Source organism: Protomyctophum bolini (assembly GCF_963924005.1).
Source record: "Protomyctophum bolini genome assembly, chromosome: 14".
Taxonomy (NCBI): domain Eukaryota; kingdom Metazoa; phylum Chordata; class Actinopteri; order Myctophiformes; family Myctophidae; genus Protomyctophum; species Protomyctophum bolini.
In genome coordinates, this window is record NC_137875.1 from 22,618,184 (window position 1) to 22,645,965 (window position 27,782).

General features: G+C 42.8%; 2 protein-coding genes across 4 annotated transcripts in view; one reads left to right on the forward strand and one right to left on the reverse strand.

The window, feature by feature from the left end:
- Positions 1 to 27,782, forward strand: part of LOC308327786 (long-chain fatty acid transport protein 2-like) — a 512,892-nt gene that overhangs the window by 202,111 nt on the left and 282,999 nt on the right. The window lies entirely within an intron of this gene.
- The window catches only part of rasgrp3 (RAS guanyl releasing protein 3 (calcium and DAG-regulated)), a 44,913-nt gene that overhangs the window by 10,249 nt on the left and 6,882 nt on the right, over positions 1 to 27,782 (reverse strand). For 2 of the 3 annotated variants that reach the window (XM_080782390.1, XM_080782392.1), the window contains exons 2-13: positions 16,412 to 16,638; positions 15,775 to 15,877; positions 14,560 to 14,622; positions 12,776 to 12,907; positions 10,863 to 11,010; positions 8,481 to 8,654; positions 7,142 to 7,258; positions 6,285 to 6,557; positions 5,112 to 5,192; positions 3,943 to 4,056; positions 3,494 to 3,609; positions 1,464 to 1,611 (exon numbers count right to left, since the gene is read on the reverse strand). In XM_080782390.1, coding sequence (XP_080638516.1) covers positions 1,464 to 1,611; positions 3,494 to 3,609; positions 3,943 to 4,056; positions 5,112 to 5,192; positions 6,285 to 6,557; positions 7,142 to 7,258; positions 8,481 to 8,654; positions 10,863 to 11,010; positions 12,776 to 12,907; positions 14,560 to 14,622; positions 15,775 to 15,877; positions 16,412 to 16,481 — 1,539 coding nt within the window. In that variant the 5' untranslated portion in view covers positions 16,482 to 16,638. Of the gene's footprint in view, positions 1 to 1,463; positions 1,612 to 3,493; positions 3,610 to 3,942; positions 4,057 to 5,111; positions 5,193 to 6,284; positions 6,558 to 7,141; positions 7,259 to 8,480; positions 8,655 to 10,862; positions 11,011 to 12,775; positions 12,908 to 14,559; positions 14,623 to 15,774; positions 15,878 to 16,411; positions 16,639 to 26,775; positions 26,911 to 27,782 lie in introns of those variants that run through there. The other variant, XM_080782391.1, reaches the window with a different exon arrangement.

Below are 27,782 nucleotides of genomic sequence, written 5' to 3' on the forward strand. Positions count from 1 at the left end.
TCATTTCCATTGCTGATGCAGCCCAAATAATCACTATTCCATAATGATACAGCCATCTGAGCAATCTACCAGCTAGATGTGTCGGGTAGATTGAATCAGCTTTATCTGAAAATAGCCTGTATGAATAATGTGTCAGGGAAGCAGTGAACAAAGTTGGACTAACTCAGATCTATCTGACTTATTTATCAACATACAGTGTAATCTGACCAGTGGTCCTCCACTTTTTAATGTCAAGGACCCTCAAATAGATATGCATTCTCAGCCAGGGAGTCATAAGAGAAGATTTGTCAAAATGTGTCGGCATAAATAAAATAGGGCGTAAGGGTTTAAACTGTTCATAATTTTAGTGGGGACCCCCTTGAACCCCTCAAGGATCCCAGGGGTACCTGGATCCCAGTTTGAGTGACCTAGACCTACAGGACAATAACTATGGACAGGTGTTCCTGGTGGCAAGTGGAGGACACTGATTCCTAGACAAACAAGTAGCCCACTTGCCTAAGACAACTTAATGAAGCCTTAACTGGGAGCTTTACAAAGTTACAGTGTGCACTGCAGACTTCTATTTCTTATATTACTAAAACAACTGACTATTAAAGCAACAACCCATTAAGACCTGAGGTGGATTCCACAAAAGTCTTTGTTTTCTGAAAAACCCTGGTTGCTCTATGCGTTAGTCTTATATGTAATGCCATTGCCGTGATTTCAAACGATATTTGCTTGGTGGGTAGATCTTGTTGAGCTTGTCATTTTGAAAGTAGATCTCAAGTCAAAAAAGTGTGGGCACCTCTGCTCTATATCGTTGCTGGGCAGAAACCTCTCATCTCCTCCATATTTTAACTTTCTGTGTTTTCGCGTGAATGAATGCCCTACTTGAGCATACTACAGCGACACACCAACACATCACAAGTGGTAGGTCTGGCCCGGGCTGGCCTAGCGGTCCGGACACCTAAACTGGTAATCCAGCCTGACAGTGTGTTGCGGGTTCGAGTCCCGATCCCGACGACGTTTGCTGCATGTCTTCCCCTCCATCTCTCTCCCCGTTTCCTGACAACTTACTATACATCTATCAACAAAGGCAAAAAGCCCCCCAAAAATATCTAAGTGGCAGATCTACGCAACGCATGTTGAGCTTGTAGATCTGATACTTTTGCTACTTTGAATTTGAATCCAGAAAGTAACAGTTTTGAACATATGAGGTTTCCACCCGACAAGAGATGCTAAAATCCAAAATAACACAGATGCTTTTCCGGGATGAATATGTTAATGGCAATGCTAGAGACAGAGATTTGGAGAGGGCTGTTGTACACATTGAATAGATCATGCATGTTGACAACATAATATTGATATTGATTGATATTTCACTGGAATTTGGAGTTTGTCTTCTATTCAGCACGCACACCATGGTTGAGTCACTTTCAATTGGAGTAGTAGATCAACACATGGACACTTCTTCAGAAACTTACAAATCCAGCACAGTGTTCACAGAAGGTAGGCTTCAGGTATGTCATCTCCTGGAAACTGTGGATGAAGCCAGGGCCCATCTTACACTGGAGCAACGGGTTGGCACGCAGAAAATATGCCATCATCTCATCCTTACTGATCAATCCATCTCTGAGAGAGAGAGAGAGAGAGAGAGAGAGAGAGAGAGAGAGAGAGAGAGAAATATACACAAGTCCAAGTCTGACTCCTGTCTCCTGGCATGTCCCTTCTGTCTGACCTTGTCTTTCTACACTCTACTAGTCAATGAAGAAATAAGAGTAACAGCAACAGGTGCTTTCCAATGCTTCATTAAACCACTAGGGTGCAGTGTTTTAAAGCAGAAGACATATCTGCCTTCAACTTGAAGTAAAATTGTATGCACATTTCCACCATCTTCATGTCAAAGCCACAGAATGCCAAATCCAAATTCTCCCAGAACTAGTATTAGTATTTACGGTATTTGGCCACTCATACAGACATGATCGTAGCATTCTTCTAAATTAAATTGATGCTTAAATGGATCTTGGGCTCTGATTATATTGTCATGGGACAGATGGTTACTTATTTATATGGAGTCGCCAGCTCACCGCCCTGGCTGCTCCCCAAACAAAAGCCATGTGCTGGGAGGCAAGCCAGGGCTAGAAGTCTCATCAGTGTCAGCACAGCTGATGAGAAGAGGGAGGAGGAACCAACCAGAGGCCTCTCCCTCCATCCCCCCTTCAGAGTGAGACACTGGTGATTTGGTCTTCACTCCAAGATGATAGTAATGTTGAACCTTTTATCAAACAGGAAACTGTGGTGGTTCCATCATCTCAGAACCATGGCACCGACGGGACTATTTATGAACGCATTTCATCATAATGGGGATTTGTATTTACTGTATGGAAGATAGATTTGCACTGTCACTCTCAACATGGAGAATGAGTATATTATAATAAGTATAATAAACCTTTAGGTGGGGATAGTTAGTTTAACTATTTGGGCATAATGTGAGAATGTTGGTCTGATATTGTCTAAAAACAAAAACAAAAATTATAATAATCATATATCATCATAATCATGTTCTCCAAATTATTTCACAGGCTATTCACGGATATTATTCCTGGGGGCTAGTCTTGGCCCACGGGCCACCTGTTGCCTACCCCTGACACACAGGCTTTACTGTCCTCCAGGTCTGGGTCTCCTTGTACTCCTGAGTGATCAGTGAGGCTTCCCTAGACTGGCCACAGGCCTTTTTCCCCCGCTTACAACCATATTTTGCACATAGGCTCAAGGTGGGATTGGAATATTTTCCGTAGCTGAACCAAATCAGACAGAGAGAGAGGATGGAGTGGTGCTTGCGTGCGTGCGTGTGTGAAAGGAAGGAAGGAGAACAGAACCATCTAGGTAACTTAAATGTGTGAAAAGCAAGCTAAATGTGTGAAGGTCTGTGAAGAAATGTGTTATAGTGCAGTTAGAAGATGTGTTTGCATGAGGGCTTATGTGATATTTGATGGAGTCATGAAAGACCACTCCCTCTATGATATTCCTTGGCCAGAAAAGACTATCTGGAGAGAAGGAGAGAAACACAAAAGAAAGACTAGATACAGGAATAAGAGAGCAAGTGAGAGCAAGAAACCCTTCTCTTGCTGTCTCTTTGTGGATCTTTGTACTGAGCACCATTGAAACTTGAATGTTATGCATAGTTTATACCCCATGCACGCGACATATCTGTGTCGTTTTAGATTTGGGCTATATATATAACTACATCTCCTACCTATCATAATGTATTTAAGTTCCGGACTATATTAAAGTCACATAAAAATGTATAAAAATGTCAGGTGTGCTGTGAACAAAACACAAATAACTCCTTATTTAACATATTTTTATGTTTGTAAACAAACAAACAGCCTTTTGTACTTCAAGTAAATTTGGATTACCGTACGTTTACGTAACAGAGTGTTTCTGCATGGCAGATTGGCAGTATTGATACTTTTACTTAAGTAAAACAGGTGAGTACGTTTTCCACACTTACTGGTCTTTGTCCAGAACACAGAAGGAGTCCAGGAAGGGAAAGTTGGCAGCAATGCTCTCAAAATCCTCTTGAGAGATGTAGCCATCGTGGTCATGGTCATAATTCCTGAATACAGACTTCCCAGAATCAGAAAGAATAAATAAAAATAAAGTACATAACTTTAATAATAGTGCACATAACAGTACGGTAGACTATCAGTACTTGCTTCGGGGCCTATTTGGTTAGGGGGAACAATGGCTTGGAAATGACGAATTATGATATTGAAAGTAAAGCGTAGAAAATGGCTGTTTTTTCCGATGCCCTATCCTATTACAAAATGTCCAATGTTTTAATCAATGTGTACTCACAGTCTATTTATAATGCCATGCTCATATAAACACTCTCTGTTATGTGAGCATTCATTTCAAAAGGGCTGGTGTGAATTGACCGCAAAAAGGATGCCCACTCACATCGACCACCTTCCTGATGTGCTTGTTGACCACAGAGGGGTCTGGCTTGGTGGTCACACCTGAGGCCCAGTCCAATGGAACAAGGGCCTTGTTGGGAGTTGTTGGAGAGGTAGGCTGTGGAGATGGAACACATACAGTACATGGCTATTCTACATGCAAAAAGCACAACTGTACTGTTTAGTTTCAAGTGAAATTGTGACCAGGCTGCAGTATATCTTTTCCATTCAGTGTCAATGTCTCAAACAAAGCAAAGAAAGGGTGGAAAAAAGAAAGAGTCTAAAACCACCGTAGCCAACACCCCAAACCCCAACCGGACCAAAGTGGTTTCAGGTCGTTAACGTATATTAACCCAGTAATGTGTACACACCTTTTAAAAAAAAATATATATATATACACCAGTAAGGAAGAAACACTGAGGGAGAAAACAAGCCAATAAAGCGCATACACTGTAGGAAGAATCAACCATGACATGCGAATCCCTTGACTCCTTCAAACCCGCTCTCAAAGGGCACCTATAGGACGGCTGCAATTCGAAACTGGCCCCCGTAAAATCTGAATCCCCCCCACCCTTTTCCCTCTCACTGTATACGTTTATTTTCCCTTTTTACCTCCTTTATGATGAAATCGTGTTCTGTTCTTTGACTATATAGAAGTGTCTATTTGTACGTCTCTAAATGTTTTGATGAATTGAACACCCTCTTGTAAACAAGTGTAATTGGGTCGTCCACTCACAGTTAACAGTCTTTGTATTGAGTTTGTGCTTGAAATGTACTGTAATTCTGCAAACTGTTAATAAATATTTCAATCAATCAATCAAACAGTGATTATAATGAGAATAGCCTCCCGTCTAAAAATAAATAGCCTAAATCTGGTTTACATAACCCAGCAACCTTAGGTATATTAGGCCACTGAAGCAAAGACTTGAGTTAAAAATGTTTGCTTTTTGATTAAAAAAAAAAGAAAATAGCAGATCTAGGTACAAGCAATTTCTCGTTTTAATGGGTTAATAACAGCAACGGCCCCAGAGTGCTTCCCTGATGTGGACCATTTACACCCATGGTCCATTTACAACGGGTGAATCAATTGAACAAAAATAAATGCCCCCACTGTGTGTCGGAGCCTTTAGGCATGCCAGTATACAGATAGCACTATGCTTAGCAACAACTTACCAATGATTTGGGGTTTCGTGGTTCCCTTAGCAGTGATAGCTCGTAAATCTCATCTTCTGTGTAGTAGAGGTCTAAAGAAAGCTGCAAAGGGGACAGATTTGCAAGTTATACTTGTGTGAAGTGAGCGGTGCCTTTGATGATCTGCTGCACCTGTGACATCATGGGGGGATAGACAGACATACACACAAAGCCACACGTTAACACTGCTCAAAAATACATTTTTGGACAGAATGGTGTGGAATTGTAAAAGCGTGCATTTACTGTATGAGAGTAGGCAGTGATCTCCATCAAAATGTCCATTCAAATGAATCACACATCAATCACTTGATGACCCTCTGAGAACCCTTTCTGCCCCTTACAAGATAATGCCTTATTCACCCCTCACTCGCCTGTGACAATTATTAATCATCTAATCGCAATTATTTGAGATAATAATAATCACAGTACATAATCGTGCATAATCGTCATAATCATTTCCATTTCCATTTCATATATTTTCAAACTGGAAATAGCCGATCTATCGGCTATTTCATGTTTCATAATCATGTTTTTTGTTTATTTATTTTGAGTATAAGGGTATTAAATGATGCACGTTATTTGTCATAAATATGCCCTGTGCACCTTTTGTTTACAAAGCCTAAAAGCCAAACAGAAATAATTTGTTTACTCATAGCACTCCAATGTTCAACGGCAGAAATGGAGTTGGAACAGATGCCCTGCCCATCATGCCACTCTCGCCCTCCAAGCCAATCTACCTGAGCCTATTTATACCTGCCCAAAACCACCCAGAATCCTCTATGCTTTTCGTATCCCTCCCGCCCATGTCGCCACCAGTCCGCATTCCCAACCACTCCATCCTTTTCCCTCTTGCTCTCTCCTCATCTCTCTCCCTCTCTCTTTCTCCTCCGATAGGTTCCCGCAGGGGGATGACTTTCGCCACATGACCTCCTCCCCAAAGACTCCAGGGTCGGTGACCCCCCCCCCACCCCCCCCCCCCCCCCCGGAACCTACGCCCCATTCCATTCATTAATTTATTGTTCAACAAATCCTTTAAACTTTCTCATGGTGTGTTCATTCTGACTAGTGAAACGCAATTAAATTGTCAATCGTGCAATGATCTGAGTGACAATGCTCAAGTGAAACGTCATGGTGGTCGGTGACAGCCCCGCTCACCGTCAGCAGATAGATGAGGTCCATGTTGGGTTCCACGTGGGCCGCGGCGCTCTGCAGCGACACCAGCTCGTTGAAGGTTACGTACAGCTGCTGCATCTTCACCAGGTTCACCTTGCCGTCCACCCAGTCGGGGAAGACCACGTGCAGCGCGATGAGGTCCTTGAGGTGCACGCCCAGGATGGGGATCTTGAAGCCCTGGCACTCGTTGAAGGACTTGCGGTAGCCGGAGTAGTTGCCATTGGAGGAGACCAACTCTGTCATCTCGCTCCAGATCTGGTAGAGGGGGTGTTTGTTTGTGTGTGTGTGTGTGTGTGTGTGTGTGTGTGTGCATGCGTGTGAATGAGAAAGAGAAGGAGAAAGGAGTGAAGTTGGGGGGAGGGGGGCATAAGGCGATATGTAGAGGATCAATAGAGGATTAGGTCAGAATCAATATTATTTAACACAGTCACTGGTTTTAACTTCACGCCGTGCCTGTTCCCCATCACTCGTCATTTAAACTAGCTATAACCACTCTATTGTTACTCGTGCATCGTTTTGCAGAAATACAAACAGATCTCCAAATAGCAACATGATATTCCCTCTCCAAATTGTATGACAAAAAGGGCTCCTTTTCTGTTTTGCTCGCTCATACAGTTAACAGTTGTGCTGATTTTCGGGTCATAGAAAATATGTGACTTAATAATAATGTTGTAGAACATATTAATAATACCACTGATTTAAATGGTTTTGTCAATATTACAATTATCGACTCTAATCAATGACTAGATAGTTAAAATGTAGTGAACTTCTATATACTATTTATCCACAAATGCATGAAAAGTAAATAAACCTCAGTCTCAATCTTGACATGTACTGACCTTTGTGACCTCTGGGGTCAGGTGGTAGTGAGTCTCTTTCAGTCGAGAGATGGAGCTGTGACTCAAACCACCGACCACCGCCATCAGAGTGTTGAAGTTCTGTAACTGGAGCAGTTTCTATAATGAGGGAGAGATGTGTGTGTGAGACAAACAACAACAGAGGGTGGACAAGATAGATAGAGGATGACACCAAGGATGTATAAAGTGCTCTAATAATATTAATAGTGTTTGGATATACAGTAGGTCTGTGTATAGGAGAAGATGTCAGTGAAGACAGAAGAACATAATGGAGTTTATGTCATTAAAACAGTACCAAGAACATTTTACAAAATTCAGTGTTGCAACATGCGCCTCCAATCAATAGTACCATGGTTTAAATGCTTGCATTCTTATCACCGCTCTCCTCCAACCTTCCAACCTCACTAAAAGGAATGGAATAGCCATCGTGTGCGAAGGCAGACTGTTATGCATTAGTATAGGAGACCGACTGCACTAATGAAGGAGACAGACCAGCCATGAGATGTTATTACTGTTAGGTACCTGAATCATCCCTTTCACAACAACAACACTGATAGAGTAATGAGAAAGCAAGGCACTTCTCATGGAAAAGAAGTGCCTTGCACTGTTTGCACAAGCACACGATTTGACAGGTAAGTGCAGCTGAAAATAATAACATTATTTGTTTAATTTCGGTGTCCCTTATGTGCCAGCATGAAGTTAAATACTAGTGACTTATTTTCTGTCAATTACACACCCAGAAATGGAGTCTCCTACTGACCAGGTCATCGAATTATTGCCTGAGGAGTGTGACCAATTAACAGTTATAACAGGAGTTATTATGTTATTAATGTCAGCTGTGTTTACTCATCAAAAGGATCCATTGTCATGAATGGGTGTTGGCCCTCCCCCCACCGAAGTACACATCCGTCTGTACACAAACAACCACCTACACACAGAACAATTACAAGCCTAGTACAACACAACAAAACCTCAATAGTGATGAAACAACATTATTGCTTGAAGGATACAGTTCCAACAAGCATTTCTATTCATGCTTGATAGTGAATGTTCAGCCTTTTGAGCTGCAATGAAAACAAGCAAAATCCCTCAACAGTGACATCTGCTGGCAAATTGTCATGTCATATATGGGATTTGTTACATCAGAGCATTTGTTTGAGCCTAATTATTCAGAAAGCCCCACCAAACCACAGAAGATCTACTGAATGTTCAGTTTGTTTCTGGTACAGAAAACAAAAAAATAAATTACAAAAACTTTCTTTTGTCATTCAGACCTTTAAATAGTGAGTACTTGTTTCCACCACTGGTGAATAATTCTCACCTGGGCCACGTGGATGTATTTGGTGATGACGTCGGCGCGGTGCTGTGGCGTCAGCTTGCTGAGCACCATGAGCTGGACCCACTGGGACACGCCGTTGAAGAGGGCGATGGAGCGCTCCAACGTGGGGTTGTCCACCAGGCAGCCGTGGATCACATAGCTGCGGTAGTCCGTGAACTGCAGAGGAGAACACGTTGTTCCGAGAACCGGTTTAGGCACTTTCAGCTGACCTTCTCTCATTCAGAGTGACTTAAAATGTGTATACAGCAAGCAACAGTATAGGAAAGGTCAAATGTCTCTCTGGATTCTACCACGGTCACAAGAGACGAGATGAGTGATTTGGAAATGTGTAAATAATAATAATCTATAAATGCACCACGTCTCTGTACGTGTGTGTATGTACATATCCACATAACTTCAAACCCTTCACCCCACCGACTTCAAATTTGACACACGTTCCACACCCCCACAGAGAGTGCAGTGCCCGGTGTCGAGTCTGTCGGATAGCCGGTTGTCCAGAACCGGCACAAAGCCTCGCACCAGGCTCTGGACAGGGCCTACATTAGCCACCTGTCACCCGGAGCTGGCCTGTTCTGACATGATGTTCTGACATCTGCATAGACTCCATATTTGGACATGCTTGAAAAATAACTCTATATCGGCATAAAAGGGACAATAACGTTTTAACAGCGGGCGACAGCCTGGTGTATTTTCCGGAAGTGCGCTATTTGTCTATGGGATCCGGAAACTACCGGAGATAGCAAGCGGAACAGGCGGAAAGTGGGCGGAGGAACGTCGCCCGAAAATATGAAAATATTTTATCTTTTGGGCGACATCGTCCAGCGATAGCAGGCGATTAGGCGATAGCCAATGAAATTCATGTGTTGCTCGCTGTTCTTCTCCCACTGTTAAAACGCACTGTAATATACTGGCATAATAATTGGGTGTGGCATGCATTTCCAACTTGCATCGTTCCAAGTAGGCCAGTGCCCAACGGGTAATAATAATAATAATAAATATAGCTGCAGGACCAAGAAAGAAGAACAATATGCACAAATAATACTCATAGGTTGAATTGTCGGATTGGTGACGAAGGTGAGGACGCAAATTGTGATTGGCCGGAATGAGATGGTGTTGTTCTGTAGGATAATGTACAATGATAAGAGCGCCCCTCACTTCACACGGGTGTGATGTTTTTAAGTCTGAACATCAAAAACTGAAAAAGGAAATCAATGATACATATAAACTTTATTATTTTTGGGTAGTGTTATTGGGATCGGCTCGTAATTCCGACGGCGCATTCATCCAACAACGTGGCTAGGCGTGAGGTTAGGGTTAGGGACAGGGTTGGTAACTATTAATGATGCTGACCCAGCAAAAGAAAGAAAAAATAATATATCCCCAATGACTAGTCTTGCTAATGTGTGCAAACATTTGTTATAAATTGCTGGAAGTGAAACAAAGCGACCACTACGTTAGTACGTTACTCAAGCCTCCCATGCAAAAATAGAAAGCACACATGGTGCATTGGGCACCAATCCTGAATCCTTTACTATTCTTATCATAGTAGCAAACCTGAAAACATTCTTTATCTCCTGGCTGTCTGGTCAGTGGAAACAAGGCATGCAGTTCACACAGGGGCCAGCCAGCCCCATGCAGATCAAAGCTCTAGCACATGTGCGTCTTCTCTCAGGACATTAGAGTATGTACTGTATGTCTCTGTGTTCAATTCAATCTATGTGGTGGATTTTATACAACATTCAATTATGAAATGCCAGACATATCATATCTAAGCTATTAGAAATAAAGGAGGATGAATGCTCTCTCATAAGCGATATTTCTGATGTATTGAAAATGTACTGAACAACAGGCCCCAGCTGCTCGTTACTATACTCAACCATTGGCCCCTTGAGGGACAGCGAGTGCTCGCTCGTTCTGGGCCCTTCTACACTAGTTGTGACCAAAAGAAGGAAATTGGAAACAAACAGGCGTACATAGCAGGGTATTCAGTGTGTTTTTGGGGGTGTTTTTTCTTTGTGAGCTTGTAGGTTTGGCTTAATGTAGTAAACCACAGACACCAGTATTAATCAACTCAAAACGTGTGGTCAACCTACAAGGGTGCATCTAAACACAAACATTAAATGCCATTGATAACGAATGGACAATTTTGATTGTTTGTATAAACACAAACATTGAAAACGAAGGTGAGGACGCAAATTCTGATTGGCCGGAATGAGATGATGTATGATGTACGATGATAAGAACGTATAAAAGACAGAAAGGGGCTCAGTGATGCCAAACAAAAAAACTAAAACTAAAAGACAAACTCGTGGGCAGACAAACACTAGTATTATTATACTGAATGGAGTTTTTATATGCACTCACGGATATCCTTCTGATGGACTTGAACTCCAGGAAGGTGAGGTGCTCCGCCAGCTCCATGGGCTCCAGATGGTCGAAGAGCAGAGACGCCTTGCCCTTCTTGGCGTGTTTCTTCCTCTGTGTGACTTTACGCATCCAGTCATACGACGGACTGCAAGGACACGCAGGGCAGGGGGAAACAACGGAACGCATAGTGTCAGCCACCTCTCGTGTGCACAGTGCACAGAGCATAGTGTCAGCTACCTCTCGTGTGCACAGTGCACAGAGCATAGTGTCAGCTACCTCTCGTGTGCACAGTGCACAGAGCATAGTGTAGTGTCAGCTACCTCTCGTGTGCACAGTGCACAGAGCATAGTGTCAGCTACCTCTCGTGTGCACAGTGCACAGAGCATAGTGTCAGCTACCTCTCGTGTGCACAGTGCACAGAGCATAGTGTAGTGTCAGCTACCTCTCGTGTGCACAGTGCACAGAGCATAGTGTCAGCTACCTCTCGTGTGCACAGTGCACAGAGCATAGTGTCAGCTACCTCTCGTGTGCACAGTGCACAGAGCATAGTGTAGTGTCAGCTACCTCTCGTGTGCACAGTGCACAGAGCATAGTGTCAGCTACCTCTCGTGTGCACAGTGCACAGAGCATAGTGTCAGCTACCTCTCGTGTGCACAGTGCACAGAGCATACTGTAGTGTCAGCTACCTCTCGTGTGCACAGTGCACAGAGCATAGTGTCAGCTACCTCTCGTGTGCACAGTGCACAGAGCATAGTGTCAGCTACCTCTCGTGTGCACAGTGCACAGAGCATAGTGTCAGCTACCTCTCGTGTGCACAGTGCACAGAGCATAGTGTCAGCTACCTCTTGTGTGCACAGTGCATAGTGTCAGCTACCTCTCGTGTGCACAGTGCACAGAGCATAGTGTCAGCTACCTCTCGTGTGCACAGTGCACAGAGCATAGTGTAGTGTCAGCTACCTCTCGTGTGCACAGTGCACAGAGCATAGTGTCAGCTACCTCTCGTGTGCACAGTGCACAGAGCATAGTGTCAGCTACCTCTCGTGTGCACAGTGCACAGAGCATAGTGTAGTGTCAGCTACCTCTCGTGTGCACAGTGCACAGAGCATAGTGTTAGCTACCTCTCGTGTGCACAGTGCACAGAGCATAGTGTCAGCTACCTCTCGTGTGCACAGTGCGTCGGCCCCCCATGTGGCAAGCTGCACAGTCACATCAGTGGTGCAAACTAAAGTAACTAACTACTTTTACTCAAGTACTGTAATTATGTACAGTTTTTAGTATTTTCAATGTTCAGCACTTTTACTTCCACTCCACTACATCTCAAAGGCAAATATTGTACTTCTACTATACTACTACTACTACTAGCTATAAAACAAGTATTGTACTTCTACTACTAAACATCAGTTACTTCGTAGATTCATACAGTAACCACTTCAGCCCATTATACATTTTGGCCATTTGAAAATAGCCGATCTACAAGCTCACATTTTTTAGCTCACAGTTTTTAGCTTGCAGTTTTTAGCTGCTGTTTAAAAAATATTTTGATAGATTTCATACATTTGAAAACTTGTGAAACAGGACATTCTGCTAAATTAGTACAGTTTGATACCAATACATTTGTACTTTTACTCAAGTACATTTTGAATTCCGGACTTTTAGAGTAGTATTGATACTTTTACATAAGTAAAACATGTGAGTACTTTTTCCATCACTGAGTCACATGCACCACAGCGGCCGACAATATCCCATTTCAAATGGAGTAACATCGTCATCGCAATCAATTGGCAGCAATAAGCAAGCATGTGTGTGTGACTGTGTGTGTGTGTGTGTGTGTGTGTGTGTGTGTGTGTGTGTGTGTGTGTGTGATGTGTGATGTGTGTGTGTGTGTGTGTGTGTGTGTGTGAGTTCCTTACATAGTGGAGATGTCGATGAGTTTGAAGTGCTGCTCACAGCCCAGGTCTGCTGCTATTTCTCGGAACTCCTCCGTCATACGGATCAGACCCAGGTCTAAGTTGAACTCTGCAGGAAACGTCACTATCCAGTACCTGGACACACAAGTGCCCGCATGCACGCACACGCATATGCACGCACACACACACAAACACAAACAATGTTACTATAAAGACATCAACATTTTAGGAGAAAATTGTAGAATTTAGCATTGGATATTCAAAAATAGCAGATCAAAGCTCGCAGCGCTATTGCTATTTTTAAAATTTCTGGAGTGTTTTTTAATCATTTTGAATTATGAAAATGTTTGAGAACCATTGATTTAGAAAGGCATTTGTAGAATTGGCCTCAGGTCTTAATGGGTTGGGTTACCGTTCTTAATGTCCGGTACAACCCGGCCAGGATTGAAAGGCCAACCTCCTAGTCTCAGGGCTCACACTCTAACCACAAGGCCACTGTGGTTAAGAGTGTAAAAACATCTTAGCAGCAGAGCAATGGTGAATGTGCAGGATTGGGGGAGGCAGGGGAGGATAATAGACTGCATGGCAAGGTAAGTTAACAAGATGTGATGACATGCACAATATCATCGTACAGTCTTAAAGGTTCATCAAATTTGCATTGCGCCCGAGCAGAGCATCCATCGCTGAATGGGAATGTGATGTATTGCCCGAAGCAGCAGTGTGGGATTCAGAGTGATCTCATCGATGAAGAACCAGAGGAATGCACCGATGCAGAAAAAGGGGGTCACTGGCAGCTGTTTGCTCATATGTGATAACACGTGGACAAGGTGAGGAGAGCCAAGTGTTCAAGACGTGCCATAAGCGTAAGCCAATGCTGCAAAGCCATTTGGGACCACAGCATTACACAGTGACCTTGGCCAGCAGCACTACACAGTAGATATGCAGTGTTAATGTGTGGTGGTTCCAAAATGTGTACACTACCAGAGTTAAATAAAAAAGGATTTTACAGTGTAGTTGTTAGGCAAAGACCACAGAAGAATGTGTGCTTTTTTAACACATGGTTGTAAGTAATTTACTTAGTTGATCAATGCAGACATTTTAAGGAAGTGAAACTGATTTAGAGTCCAACACTTATGTCCTGTATCCTAAAAGGACTACTAAAGAACATCCTATTAATATAATATTACATTGTCTTATGATAAAGCAAACATGTGCCTTCTAAAGAGGTTACGTACATACTGTATACTAGGACCTAAAACCTAAATGCGTCACAGTAATGTGGTACGTCATTCTGCACAAAGCCTGAAGCCTTCTCCATATAAAATAGTGAATCACAAGATCACTGAATCATTCAACATATTCAATTCCTTTCAATGGTCCATAAGTAATATCAACCCATGGTGCCTTGGCCAGCTTCCCGTGCCCTGTCAGGAGTCAGGCCACAGCTACAATAACTGACTGTCACATTGAATTACGTCACTTTCGTGGCTTCTAGGCTACTTACCTACCGATGTCATGGAATATATTCAAAAATACAATTGTCTTTTCTGGATTTTATTCAGTAAAACCCAATTAGGCTATAATGAATTAACCCGTATAAGACGTGAAAGCATCTGTGTCATTTTAGATTTTAGCCACATATATATAGCAACATAAGTTTTTCAGAAAACTCTAAACAGTGGTTTAGAAGAGTGGTTAGCAAAAATAGCAAAACATTTTCGGATGATGGGTCCACGGCTGGTTACCTGTAAATGTTGGGATGGAAAAATGAGGGTCTGGGATCTTACCTCATAAAATAACAAATCTTCGAACGGGTTCTTTGGCAGTTGTCACCGCGGCAGTCACGATACGTGCGGTTGGGTTAAGGAAAACTTGTTTTTAGACTTAATATATGACATCAAACCATGTAATCAGACTTTTTGACAAGTTGTACAAGTCAGAACAATCAGCTCTGTGGCTGTTCATCCTCAGGACCAAAGTGGTGGCCAACATCTCTTATTCTACCTCTGTCTCTTCCTTGTGTAAAGCATAACAATGACTTTGACCTTTTCTACCCCAGTGGTTCTCAACCTGTGGGGTCCCCACATAAGAGAGTAGGGACACAAGTTTTCAAATAATTGTAGTGGAGTAAACAGTAGAGATGTGATGTAATAAAAAGTAAACGTAAAAGTATTGGAAATCGAAAATAATCCAGTAAAGTAAAACATTCTCAAATTTGTACTTTAGTACAGTACTTGAGTACATGTACTTACCGGTAGTTATTTTCCACAACTGCAGGCAGGGTATCAGTTCAGTGCTTGTCAGTTCATCTAGATCAGTGGACAATTCATAACAACACTACTGTGCTTCCATGTCAATTAAATGGAAGATGCTTTGGTTATGGTATCCGTAGCAATAAATATCAAATAGGTGTCTGTGAAGTGAACCCGCAAGTAAGGCTTATGACCAGTGGTGGGGAAACTTATCTATGTACTTGAGGCCATGGTGTTAATTCATTATTTTAGAGATATTAATATTTTATGTATGCCTTTTTGCAATTCTGAACACTATTGCACAAGAGCTGCAGTAGCAGGTAGCCTACAAAATATGGGCAGAAATAAAGCATTCTTGCATATCGTTGCAGTCGGACAGAAGTCTTTTTTTTCACATAAATTTACGCCATACTTGATCATACAGTACCACAGCGCTACACAAAATCTAAAGTAGCAGCTGTCACTTTTGTACCACGTTTCGTGCTTGTAGATCTGCTACTTTTGCTATCCTTGAATTTTAATCCTACATAGATGCACTGCGGCACAACAGTTTACAACAACACTGCAGAGCTCAAGACCCTGATGCTAGATAGTATAGAGGAGGGCAGCGTTTCAGGAGGCCCGAGTTGATGTTGGCCAGACTGAACTCTCGCATCGCATCGAATTTGAATCCTGAAAAGTTAACAGTTTTTGGACATATGAGGTTCCCCCCTCCCCGACCCGGCAGGGCTTCCGGCCCTGGAAGGATATATCATCAGCAGCTTCCCGGCCAGCTCCGTGGACGTGACATACCAGCGGTGCATCAACAGCAGGGTGCGAGGAAGCAGGCTGGACTGCAGCTCCCCATTGTCATCTGTGGAAGAGGAGGAGGCAACACAATGTCACCCATGTGTGCGTTCCACACCACAACGCCCACAAACACGCCAACACAAGTGTTAAGTATACAGTGATGAGTCAGTGATTGTTGTTGTAAACAATGTATATTACCGCTTGCTAAGCGTCTTATTTCATTGTGTCTAGATAGGCAGGGCTTGGCTACGGTATTTTAAATAGAATAAGGAATGCCTTCCTTCAGTAGACAGTATAAAGTCCTCAGTGCCGGCAGGTTTACTGCGTCACCGTCTTTTAGTTTTTACCATTAAAACCAGGAAAGCATAGGTGTCACATTCAATGTTAGTGTTCAAAAATAGCAGATATACAAGTGACGTGCTGCGAGCTTGTACATCTACTATTTTTAAACATTTTTGAAAAATCTTGAAAGTGTGTAAGCTAATGATTTAGAAGGCATTTGTAGAATTGGCCTCAGGTCTTGGCAGGTACTAGCATTCCAGAGCTAACTTAATGAATATATAGACATTAAAAGACAGATATTGGTTCACACACACACCCAAAGCGTGGATGCATTCCTCCAGGAGGACGTCGAAGGGAGCTGCCTTCCCCAGAGTGGACGAACCCATGGTGGCGCGCGGGCCGACCGGGGGGCACCTACTGGCCGCGGAGACCGACAGCTTCACGCCCCCTGCTGGCCAGGTGAACACATGGCACACCTCCACAGCTGGAGGTCACTGGGGGTCAAGGCGTCTCGCTCAGCGCTCTGGACCAATCAGGAAGTCCCTTTAGAGAGGAAGTGAAGAAGCAGAACATAAGCCGTGAGTGCAGTGATTAGCGTAATGAATTATGCAAATGTGCATCTTCCTTTTTGTGCTGTGAAGTGAATGCAAATGTATCCAAATTAGCGATGGCATGATAATTGATATTATAAAAGGGGGAAATTGAAAAAATAATGTATTGCTACGATTGGAATTTATCATGAAATTGTCCTCCGTCATTCACTAGGATGATAAAACGGACCTGAAACAGAGCGCATTTGGTACGCCCTTATTTCACTCTACACAAATCAATTCACCAAAAATAGCTGATCTACAAGCTCACAACACGTTGAACACCACCCCCCCCCCCCCCCAACACACACACACACACACAGTGGTTAACAAAAGCTTTAAGCATATTGTGATTACAGCGTGTAATATCGTTAATCACAATTACAGCATGTTTGCAACAATAATTGTGACATGTCACATGTGTCATAGGTAATAGAGTATGCACATTCACTCTAGCCCAGGTGCTGGACAAATGGCAGTACAAGAGAATGAAATAGAATCCGCAACACTGGTAAGGAATAACTCAGCTCCACTGGTTTATTAATTCCTCTCGATCACTGGGATCTTCTTCAGGAATGTAATTATCATCCCATCCCTAATCCACAATCTGTGTGTTGTTTTATTACCACTTGTCACACATTTATGCCCATCATCATGTCCAGGATATCAGATCGCGTGGAAAATGGACGAGAACGGACGGACGGACAGACTGACAGTGCTTAGTGAGTGAGACAAGCTTTAGAAAACACTATTGATGAGCTGTTCAGGGATTTCTCTGAACATGTACACATGTTCCCTCATGCACACAGAGTGACCGACTGCATCTCCGAGAACTCCTGTGGCCGTCATCAATATTTGAGCGGTGGGCACACCATCTCCAACATGTAGCTTTGTGTGTCCTTATGTCTGTCTGTCTGTCTGTCTGTGGTACCAACACATGACACTGTTGAGCGCTGTTGAGCTTCACACTGTGCACAGGTGCATGATGGGAAGCTGAGTTAGTGTAATACCAATGTCTTTTTCAGAAAGCAGTACAGTACAGTACAGTACAAGTATGAATAAAGTACAGTACGAATACAGTAAGAGTACAGTACAAGTACAGTATAGCCTACAGCTGAAGACCGGCTTTATGTAACCATACTCTGATATTTTACTATTTTACTTCAAGTAATAGTAGCAATACCACAATATAACAATACTCTGTTACAAGTAAAAAGGCCTGTGTTATTTTTTACAAAGGTATGAGTCCAGTAGCCAGCCCATAGAGCCCCATTGTGAACCCAGACATGTTGAGTACACCAACGTTTTATGTTAGAAATGTTTAGCATGGGTCCCCAGCATGTAGAAACTGCCGAATGCTAACTTGCATATGTTAAGCAATTTTCATAATTCGCATAATCATTTGAATAATTTGCATATTTCGCATTATCACCTGTATGGACAATACTGTCCACACTGATGATCTACCTTTTTTTAAAATTATTTAGCAGTTTTTTTTTTTACAATGCCCTAACCCCTAAAAATGAGTTATTTAGGACAGCAGTGCACGCACACGCACACACACACACACACACACACACACACACACACACACACACACACACACACACACACACACACACACACACACACACACACACACACACACACACACACACACACACACACACACACACACACACACACACACACACACACACACACACACACACACACACACACACACACACACACACACACACACACACACGCGCGCGTGTGTGCGGCGAACCACAAACAATGGACCACATCATGAGATGTATCTCTGCTCCACAATGTACTGGAGATGACCTGGCCAAGCCAAATGCCACTGCACTCGCCTGTGCCAACCACTGGAAAGACGTGATATAGAGGATGGCCGGACACAAAGAAGAAGACACACACACACACACACACACACACACACACACACTTCGACATGTGGACAGGAGGAGCCGGGACTCGAAGTGCCGACCCAGGGATCATTGGACGACCTGCTCTACCTCCTGAGCCGGCTGTCTCATAGCCAGACCTGTTCCTAAATATCATTATCAAGTTACTAATGAGGTCTGCAGTTTGTCAATGAATCATCCATGCGTGTGTGTGTGTGTGTGTGTGTGTGTGTGCATGCATAGTGAGTGAGTGAGTGAGTGAGTGAGTGAGTGAGTGAGTGAGTGAGTGAGTGCGTGCTTTCTCTGCTCATATCAGAATGAACTGAAACTTCAATTGATGCTTTGAAAGAAATAATCAAAAAGGTCTTGAGTCATAGCCAGACCTGTTGTCATAGCCAGTCAAGGTGTACTTCATTCCAGACGAGGTGTGATGATGAGAGGAGATGGTAGGAAGAGAAACTTCAATTGATGCTTTGAAAGAAATAATCAAAAAGGTCTTGAGTCATAGCCAGACCTGTTGTCATAGCCAGTCAAGGTGTACTTCATTCCAGACGAGGTGTGATGATGAGAGGAGATGGTAGGAAGAGAAGATCGTAAAGGAGGAAAATGAGGAAGATGACATGGTTTGTGAGGATATGCGACAGACACCATTTTGGTCATTACAGAGGAGATATACATCATGGAACAACTAACTTTTATTCTTAGACTACAAGAGGACAAGTTCTATAAAAATCACACCCGTGTGAAGTGAGGGGCGCTAATATATTAAAGTCTAACTCATGTTGCTATGATTAGGTAATGTTAATGGTGTTTCTTTATGTTTGTTTAACTAAAAACAAACATTAAACATGTATATGCACCCCTCAAAAAATGGGAAAAATGGGATCTCTTCCTCCAGCCCATATTGTATGAGAATTTCAAACATTGTTTTGATCGTGTATTGTAGTGCATGAAAAATGAGAATTAAATTAAATTACAGGTTGTGTAGACAACAGAGTTATAGGTTGGGTACAGGATTTTCTTAGTAACAGGAAACAGAAGGTGGTTGTTAATGAAGCCACTTCAGATTGGAAGTCAGTGACCTCTGGAGTCCCACAGGGATCTGTATTAGGCCCTGTTCTTTTTGTTATTTATATAAATGATCTACCAAGTGAGATACAATCTGATGTCTACCTTTTTGCTGACAACACAAAAATATTTAGAACTATAACCAATGACACGGACACAGCACAACTCCAAGCAGACCTCCAGAGTACCAGCAATTGGTGTGACAGGTGGTTACTGAAATTAAATCCAGATAAATGTAAACAGTTGCACATTAGGGGAAAAAGTAACAACTTGGCTAATTATACAGTCGGAGATCTAGTGATTCATCAAGTAGAGGAAGAAAAAGATATAGGGGTGGTGGTTGATCATTCTAAAAATATATTTTTTATCCCACGATTTTGTAACCCATTTTTCACCCCTGTGTCAATCATCTAATGTGATCCTGGGCTCTACACACCCTCCACCAACCTAGTCCCCATATATGGGGGACAAGGGGAGAGCAACGGACTTTAACTCATGCTTCCTTCATGCCTGAGTGTCCAAGTTGCTCCTTTACACCTGACAGGGGGGAGTTTCCCTGGTTGGACGTAGCGCGTGGAAGGAACACGTTATTCCAACCAGTTCCTTTCCCCTCCATCAGGAGCCCCGGCTGGCCAGGGTGAGGCACTGAGGCAGTTTAGTGACCAGGATTACTGCATGTTTTTTGTGAGGGTACCTACCCTAGGGGACACGGGGAGAACATGAAAACTCCACACAGAAAGGCCCTTTCGCCAAACCCCGCCTTCGGGTATGGGCACTGATGACGCAGAGGAGGAAACACGCCGCCAGCACCCACAGCGTCCCGAGCGGGAATCGAACCCAGGACCTTCTAGCTGTGAGGCGACAGCACTACCAACTGTGCCACCGTGCCCCCGTGGTGGTTGATTGCGAACGCAATGAGCACTTACTATGAGACCTAGTAGATCATGTCTGTCCGTCTGTCTGTGTGTCTGTGTGTCCGTGTGTCTGTCCCGCTATCCAAATATGGAGTGTGTTGCATCAGCAATCACTCAGCTCCATATAAGAATTTGAAATGCACATCTCTGAAAAAGTAAAAAAAATAATAATTAGAAGAACCTTTTTAAATATACCTAAAGAACTATTTATGCCGTTATACAAATCCTTGGTGAGATCACATCTTGAATTTGCATCTTGAAGTCTGGTGCACTTACAAAATCAAATACAGAGAAAATAGAGAAGGTTCAGAGAAGGGCTATAATTAATACCAGGGTTGAAAGAAATGTCATATGAAGAAAGGTTCAGACACTTACAGACACAACGTTAGTGTACAGGAGGCACAGAGGAGATATGATCGAGGTCTATAAACTTCACCAGATATATGACTTTACAGCCGAGCCTGTTGTCCATTTCTGGGACAACAGGTATGAGTTAAACTCTTAGATTAAACTCTTACCAGTAAATTGTCATTCAGAAAAGAAAATATATTTATTTACACTTAGAGCTGTCAGAGCATGGAGGAAGTGGTCCAGGCTCCCTCAGTCAACACTTTTTTTTTTGTATAACTTTATTTATAAGATTTTCAATTTTTGTAGAAAAACAACCCCACATATACCCCACCCTCCCCGGTTCCATCACAAAACAAGACAACAACAACAAAAAAACAACAATAAAATAAAATAAACAGCAGTCAACACTTTTAATAAATGCTCAATAAAAACATCCACTCACATTGGCCACCCTCTATCTCAGTGGTTCTCAAACTTTTTCATGTCAAGGACCCCCAAATTACGGCTCAGTGATTCTCAACCATTTTAATTTCAATGTCCCCCAGTTTGACATGCATTAGTCTACGGATCCCCATTTAATGGCAATTCTATCTCTGGGACCCCCAGATAAGATAAAGATAAAGATAAATGAGACGTTTGCCCTAACCCAAACTAGTGAATATAGCAGATCTACAAGCACACAATGCATCGCTTCACGCCGTGCCGTCAACTATTTCCACTACTTCTTTATTAATATTATTTTTAGTCATGGGATTTCTTAGATATGTTAGTTTGTTTGTTTGTTTTAAAATGTGTAAAGTCATTTTACTTATTTATATTTATATACCGGTAATATACATTTTGAAATATAAAAAATATTAAGCATATCTGAAATATCTGAAAATACTTTGTTATAAGTCACCACCAATTACCTGCATATAAAATCACTAAAACCCACTCTGCCAGGGTCCCCAGATGTCAACCAATATAACGTGGCGATTAACGAACACTCATAGATATACACACTATATGCACATGCGATTTGTATGCCATACTCCACAGGAGGAGCCAGTGGATTGATCATTACTGCTCAAAGCAGTGGCAGTGATTCCAGCCATAAACAAGGTATACTGAGCAGGAACAGCTATGACGTGCTGGCAGAGATGACAGTGACACCATGGTAGGTACCGACCGTACTGTATGCCCAAGCTCATGCTTGTCGAAGTCATGCCATTGAAAGTGGTAAACATCATGAGGACATTAAGCAGTTGCCTCAGTTGCCAGATTTAATCACATGAACCCTAGCATCCCCAGACTGGGGCGGACATTTGGGAAAAATAGCCAATTACCGCATGTACAATCTCACAATGCAACGTGCTGTGAGCTTGTAGGCCTAGATCAGCTATTCTTCTGCGAAGAGATGGTGTTGATGGGGAAAAAGAACAGAACTGGGGGACCCCCGTCGACTAACCAATTATAACGGAGAAAACATCTGTGCCATTTTAGATTTTAGCTATAGCACATTGGTTCTTTATACTTTGGCTATTAAAAAATAGCAGGTATACAAGCTGCATCTGAATGCCTGAAGAAGGTCTATGACCGAAACGTTGCCTAAATAAAGTTTATTATTGCAAGTGCAGACGGTGTGCGGGTCTTTGTGCACGAGTGCATTTTTCTGATTACATTGAGCCCTACCTACGCACCCATCCAGAGCATATACAGCAGGTGTGCATAAGACTTGTTTGTGTTATTGCCTTGTAATGGCAGTTTTGTAGATCAGCTATTTGATCAGCTATTTTTGCACGATGTCCCCCCGCCCCCCCAGAATAGGGAGGCTATGTTTCAAGTGGTCAAACAAAGTTAGCAGAAAAGCCTATGTTTCTTTAGACACCGTCACACCGAGGTTATCTCTGTTCCATATTTCTGCAAATATTAAAAGAAGACCTATTTCTGGACCAGCTCACACATCACAACTAAAACCTTATCACCTATAGCATGGAAACTGTGGCTCGCCATCTGTTTGTCCAAGGTAACTGCAGCATAGATTAGATACGCAATCGTGTTCCATTCACAAAGGGGGGGATGTGATTGTGAAGTGGAGTGCACTCAACATAAATATCTCAGAACTACTTAAAAATCATCGAGTCAAGTCTTTTATCCATGTCGCTTCTCAAAGTGGATTCCATGGACTCTCTGGGTTCCAAGTATGTAACTCTGACAGTATAGACATGGAACCAAATGGACCCTGACAGGTGAATTTGGTTCCATTTCTATACTGTTAGAGTTAAGAGGGAGACCTTGAAATGTAAAAGTTTGAGAACCGTTGCATGCACATTGTCTCACTCTCTCTGTTGTTCTATGATGCAGGCTGATAATCAAGTCTGCACTGGGGGCACAGAGACAGAGACTTGCGTCACGTGTTAACCTCACAGGTCCCTTCGCAATAAACTGAGAAGCACACAACTCAATTAGCAGCCCGAGTCCCTGGAGATGGCAGTCAGACAACGTCATCCATCGGAAACAACCAAATCTGTCAGGAACACAGCAGTATGGTCAAGTGAGTCAATGTAGACGACACTGGAGGGCATTTCCTTTTTTTAAATGTTTGTTTTTTACTTAAAAGGAGTATAGTTCAGTCCAAAAAAGTACTTATTCTCTATTAATTACACACGCCATGAAGCCTTGAATTCACAGAGAGTTTTTAGTTTTTGTCACATTCCTGAGCCAACGATTTGATGAGCCGGTGGCTGCTCAGTAGGAGACTCTTTAAGTCTCCTAGCGGATGCACTGCGCCGGTCATCAAATTAAATAGCAACAAAATACAATTTAAATGACAGCAGATATACTACGGTAGAAAAAGTCCCCAAAAGCTCTCACTTGTGAGCTTATAAAATGCTATTTGTGAATGTTTGCCTATTTCCGCCGAATGTTTGCCTGTTTTTGTGTTCATGAAGACATGCCGAGAATAGACCAGATCAGAATGTTTGTAAACAAACGAGTAGGGCAGTATTTCCGGGTAGAATGTGTATGCAGGTTTACACAGTATTAAAAGAATCACACCGGTCTGAACTGAGCGGTGCAACTATATACTTTTATTGTTATCTACACACTGGCTCACTTTATTTGAATGGGTGGTGCTCATACACAGACATACACACTCATACTTGTACATACGGACATACACACGCGGCCAGTGGCCACTCATAGGAGCATTGGCACCGCTCAAAAAGTCCACACCATTAGCTATGTCTAGTTTGTCATCCTGACGATATTTAAAATTATATTTTTGTCAGAAATAGTCAGAAATAAGGTTCATGAATGATACTGCTCCAATACGAACGCTACAGGCTAAATATATTTTTGGTTGTGGTGATGTCATGAGGATTTGGTCCATAGGGATGCTAGGATTCATGTGGTTAACTCTCCTATTCAGCAAACCAAAAGCAAACTGTAACTGTACTGTACTGAAAAAACTCCCATTAAAAATGATTAATGTCTAAGCCTTCAATCCAGTCAGATGTGGAAACAACAAGTGCTGCAACAGTGAGTTTAGAAGCAGGTCACAAGAGAAGCATACAAAACCATGCCATACTTGCTTGACTCACTTCAGGTCAATTCATTTTGAACATAATTGTTGAACAAAGCACGTGAATATCATAAGCCTTCTTTGTTTACTGCAGAGCTTATTGTCTAAATGTATCTGAAACCCAACGCAAGAATTCCATCGGAAATCTGTGCTGGGATTTGGGAACAGTCTGGAAGGTGGAAGCCATGGTGAAGACAACTCCTGGCTAGGTTAGCCAGGAAAAAGACATCATCACTAAAACAGTGGTCCTCAAACCTTAATTTAGACCGTGACCCCCCAAAATAATCTAATTTGAACTGGGGACACCCCACCCTGATAAGTACTTGTATAGGAGGATGTATACATGTACTTGTATAGTATGTAGGAGATGAGCTATTGTTTGACTTGATTTCTGTATTGAACCAGGTGGTTCAATACAGAAATCAACTGCTCCGTTTTGTACTTTAGAATAGGTTTCCACCCACGTGTTTCTGACCTGTGAGGATCAGCGCCCCAGGATCAGCTCATATGCTGACCTTGAAAGCTGCTATGTGTGGGATTCATACATGTATACTGTAGCCACAGACACAAACAACTGGAGAAATAATGCCTTGCTCGGGGGCACTTTTCATTTACATTTTTGGTGGCTAGATTTTCCTTTGCCTATATGGTGATTACAAAATGTCGCTGCCGGGCACAACCCTTGTACAACAGTATCACCATATTTCACCCTTCTATGTCTTCTTTCCCTTGTAAAATATTTCCCTGCTTCATCACACAGGTAATACTGTATGTGTAAATATGTGGATAACTTGTTTGTTTTCTTTGATTGATCTCTCTTCCCCTTTGCCCCCCCCCCCCCCCTTCTGCCCCCCCCCCTTTGCTATGGAAATATCAAAACGATAGATCTTGCACAAAAACGAATTTCACCCATTTTTACTTGCTGTAAATGTGATTCTGAGTGTTGTACAACAGTAGTGTGAATAGCAGATGCATTGTGACTCGTGAGTTTGTAGATGGGCTATTGTCACACATTGTTTTTCTTTTAAATAATAATACTATTAGGAATGGTTGAGGACATGTGACCCGACAGCGATGAAGAGCACCAAAGCAGCTGTTCAGACAATCACATCTACATAAGCATTGAGTCCGTCACGCATCCTAACTTCCTCCTGCTCATGACGCAGCATCAACGCACAAACAACAAACAGTCTATTCTGAACAACTTTTCACCCGCCCACACTCTTATCTTCATCAGAAAGTCAAGCGCTTAAATGGATTACACCTCAATAGCTTACAGGAAAATAAGGACATACACTGACACACTGTCGCTCCTTCGCTTTCGCTGAATTTCTCGCCTGAGTCGCGCACGTTGGGGTCAGCTGTGCCCTTTAGCACTGACCTGGGGTCAGCTGTGCCCTTTAGCACGACTTGTGCTTTCCACTTTCACAATGGGTCACTGTGTCTCTGCCTGTGGCTGGTTGCATCAAAGTCTGAGTGTGCGTACTCACACACACTCGAGTGATATAATACTGTTTGTGGATTTACGCACACACACACACACACTCACACACAAACGCACACACATAATCACACACAAGTGTCACACCCCTACTCTTCCAGCGCTGGGATGTGTCCCTAAATATATAGTATTACACACACACCTCCCACGTGCCAAAGCGCACAGAGTCTCTTGGAGTTGTTCCACACCAGCCTCTAATCCACTACTAAAATAATACAAAACAAAACACAACATCTGAGAATCATACAGACAAAGAGAATAAACAGACAGACAGACAGACAGACAGACAGACAGACAGACAGACAGACAGACAGACAGACAGACAGACAGACGGGGGGAAGATTGACAGATGAACGGATATTGAGATGGGACAGAGAAACAGACAAGGAGACAGAAATAGACATGTTCTGAAGCCTGCACGCACGCACGCACGCAGGCACGTACGCACGCACAGAACAGAACAGATTGACAGAGAGATAACTAATAATAATATACTATATCCTGTCTCACTTACGTACTGTATTGACCTCAGGTTCACACTCTACTATCAGCCAAATAGACAAGAAGAAACAATGACACACAAGAGAGAGTCCACTTCCCTGACTAACCTTGGAGGTCTCATTCAGTCAAGTTCTCAGCAAGGGACTATACTGTACACTGCTTCTGACACAGCAGCAGCACAAATGATATAGTAAACAACAGCAAGGACAAAGTCCCCACACACACACACACACACACACCCCCCCCACCTTACTGTATTTCACCAGTACTTAAAACTTACCCTATAAAAGGGGCACTAACATCCATGCAGGACAAAGATCAATATTCCTCTCTGAGCCAGCCTACTGTCAGTCTGTGTGTGTGTATTGTATTTAGGATAGATACAAGACCAGCCCACTGTGTGTATAGTAGGATAGAAGACCCAGCTGCCTATGAGATACTGCAGCCTGCAACTGGCTCCTGACGTGAGAAACTCCCATGATAGAGTACACGCTATGCTACGCTGTCCCCTCCTCCTCCTCCTCCTGTTAGTAAACACAGCAGCTCACTGCCTGGAGCAGTGGCAGCAGTGGAGCAACCATGACATGTGACCTCTTTCCCTCATCCCCCCCCCCCCCCCCCCACACACACACACACACACACAGTGCTGTAACTACAGGAATATGCATGATGACCAGAGCTGACCACCAGAAACACGTTGGAGGGAACACAACACCGGTCAGACCCGTGCACACCGACAGCTGGCTGGCTTCTTCTTGGTGGGTGTGTGTGTGTGTGTGTGTGTGTGTGTGTGTGTGTGTGTGTGCGTGTGTGTGTGTTTGTGTGTGTGTATGCACGTGCATGCGTGCGTGCGTCACATTTACCACATTAACCCTTGCGCCCTACCGGGGACAAACATGGGCGGAAATAGCAGATCTACAAGCTAACAACACGTCGCAAAAACATACATGACTCATTGTCAGCAAACTTATTGTGTAGAGCAAAAACAGGAGGGCCTAGCACAGAGCCCTGGGAGACTCCAAATGGTTAATTGCCTCATAGGGTTTGATTATGGAATTCAGCCGGCTCGCTCCAAAAGTCTTCTGATAGACTGCTACATTTTGTATTTAAATCAGAAAATAAAGCAAAAAAAATAATGTCCATGGAAATGCAGCAGCTTATTATTATTTGGCCGCAGACCCCCAATTGAAAAGGTATTGTGCCAGGGACAAAAATCTTCAAAAATAGCAGATTTACAGTGCAAGCTTACATTTTAAATGGCCACGGTAACACATTTTGGTGAGGACC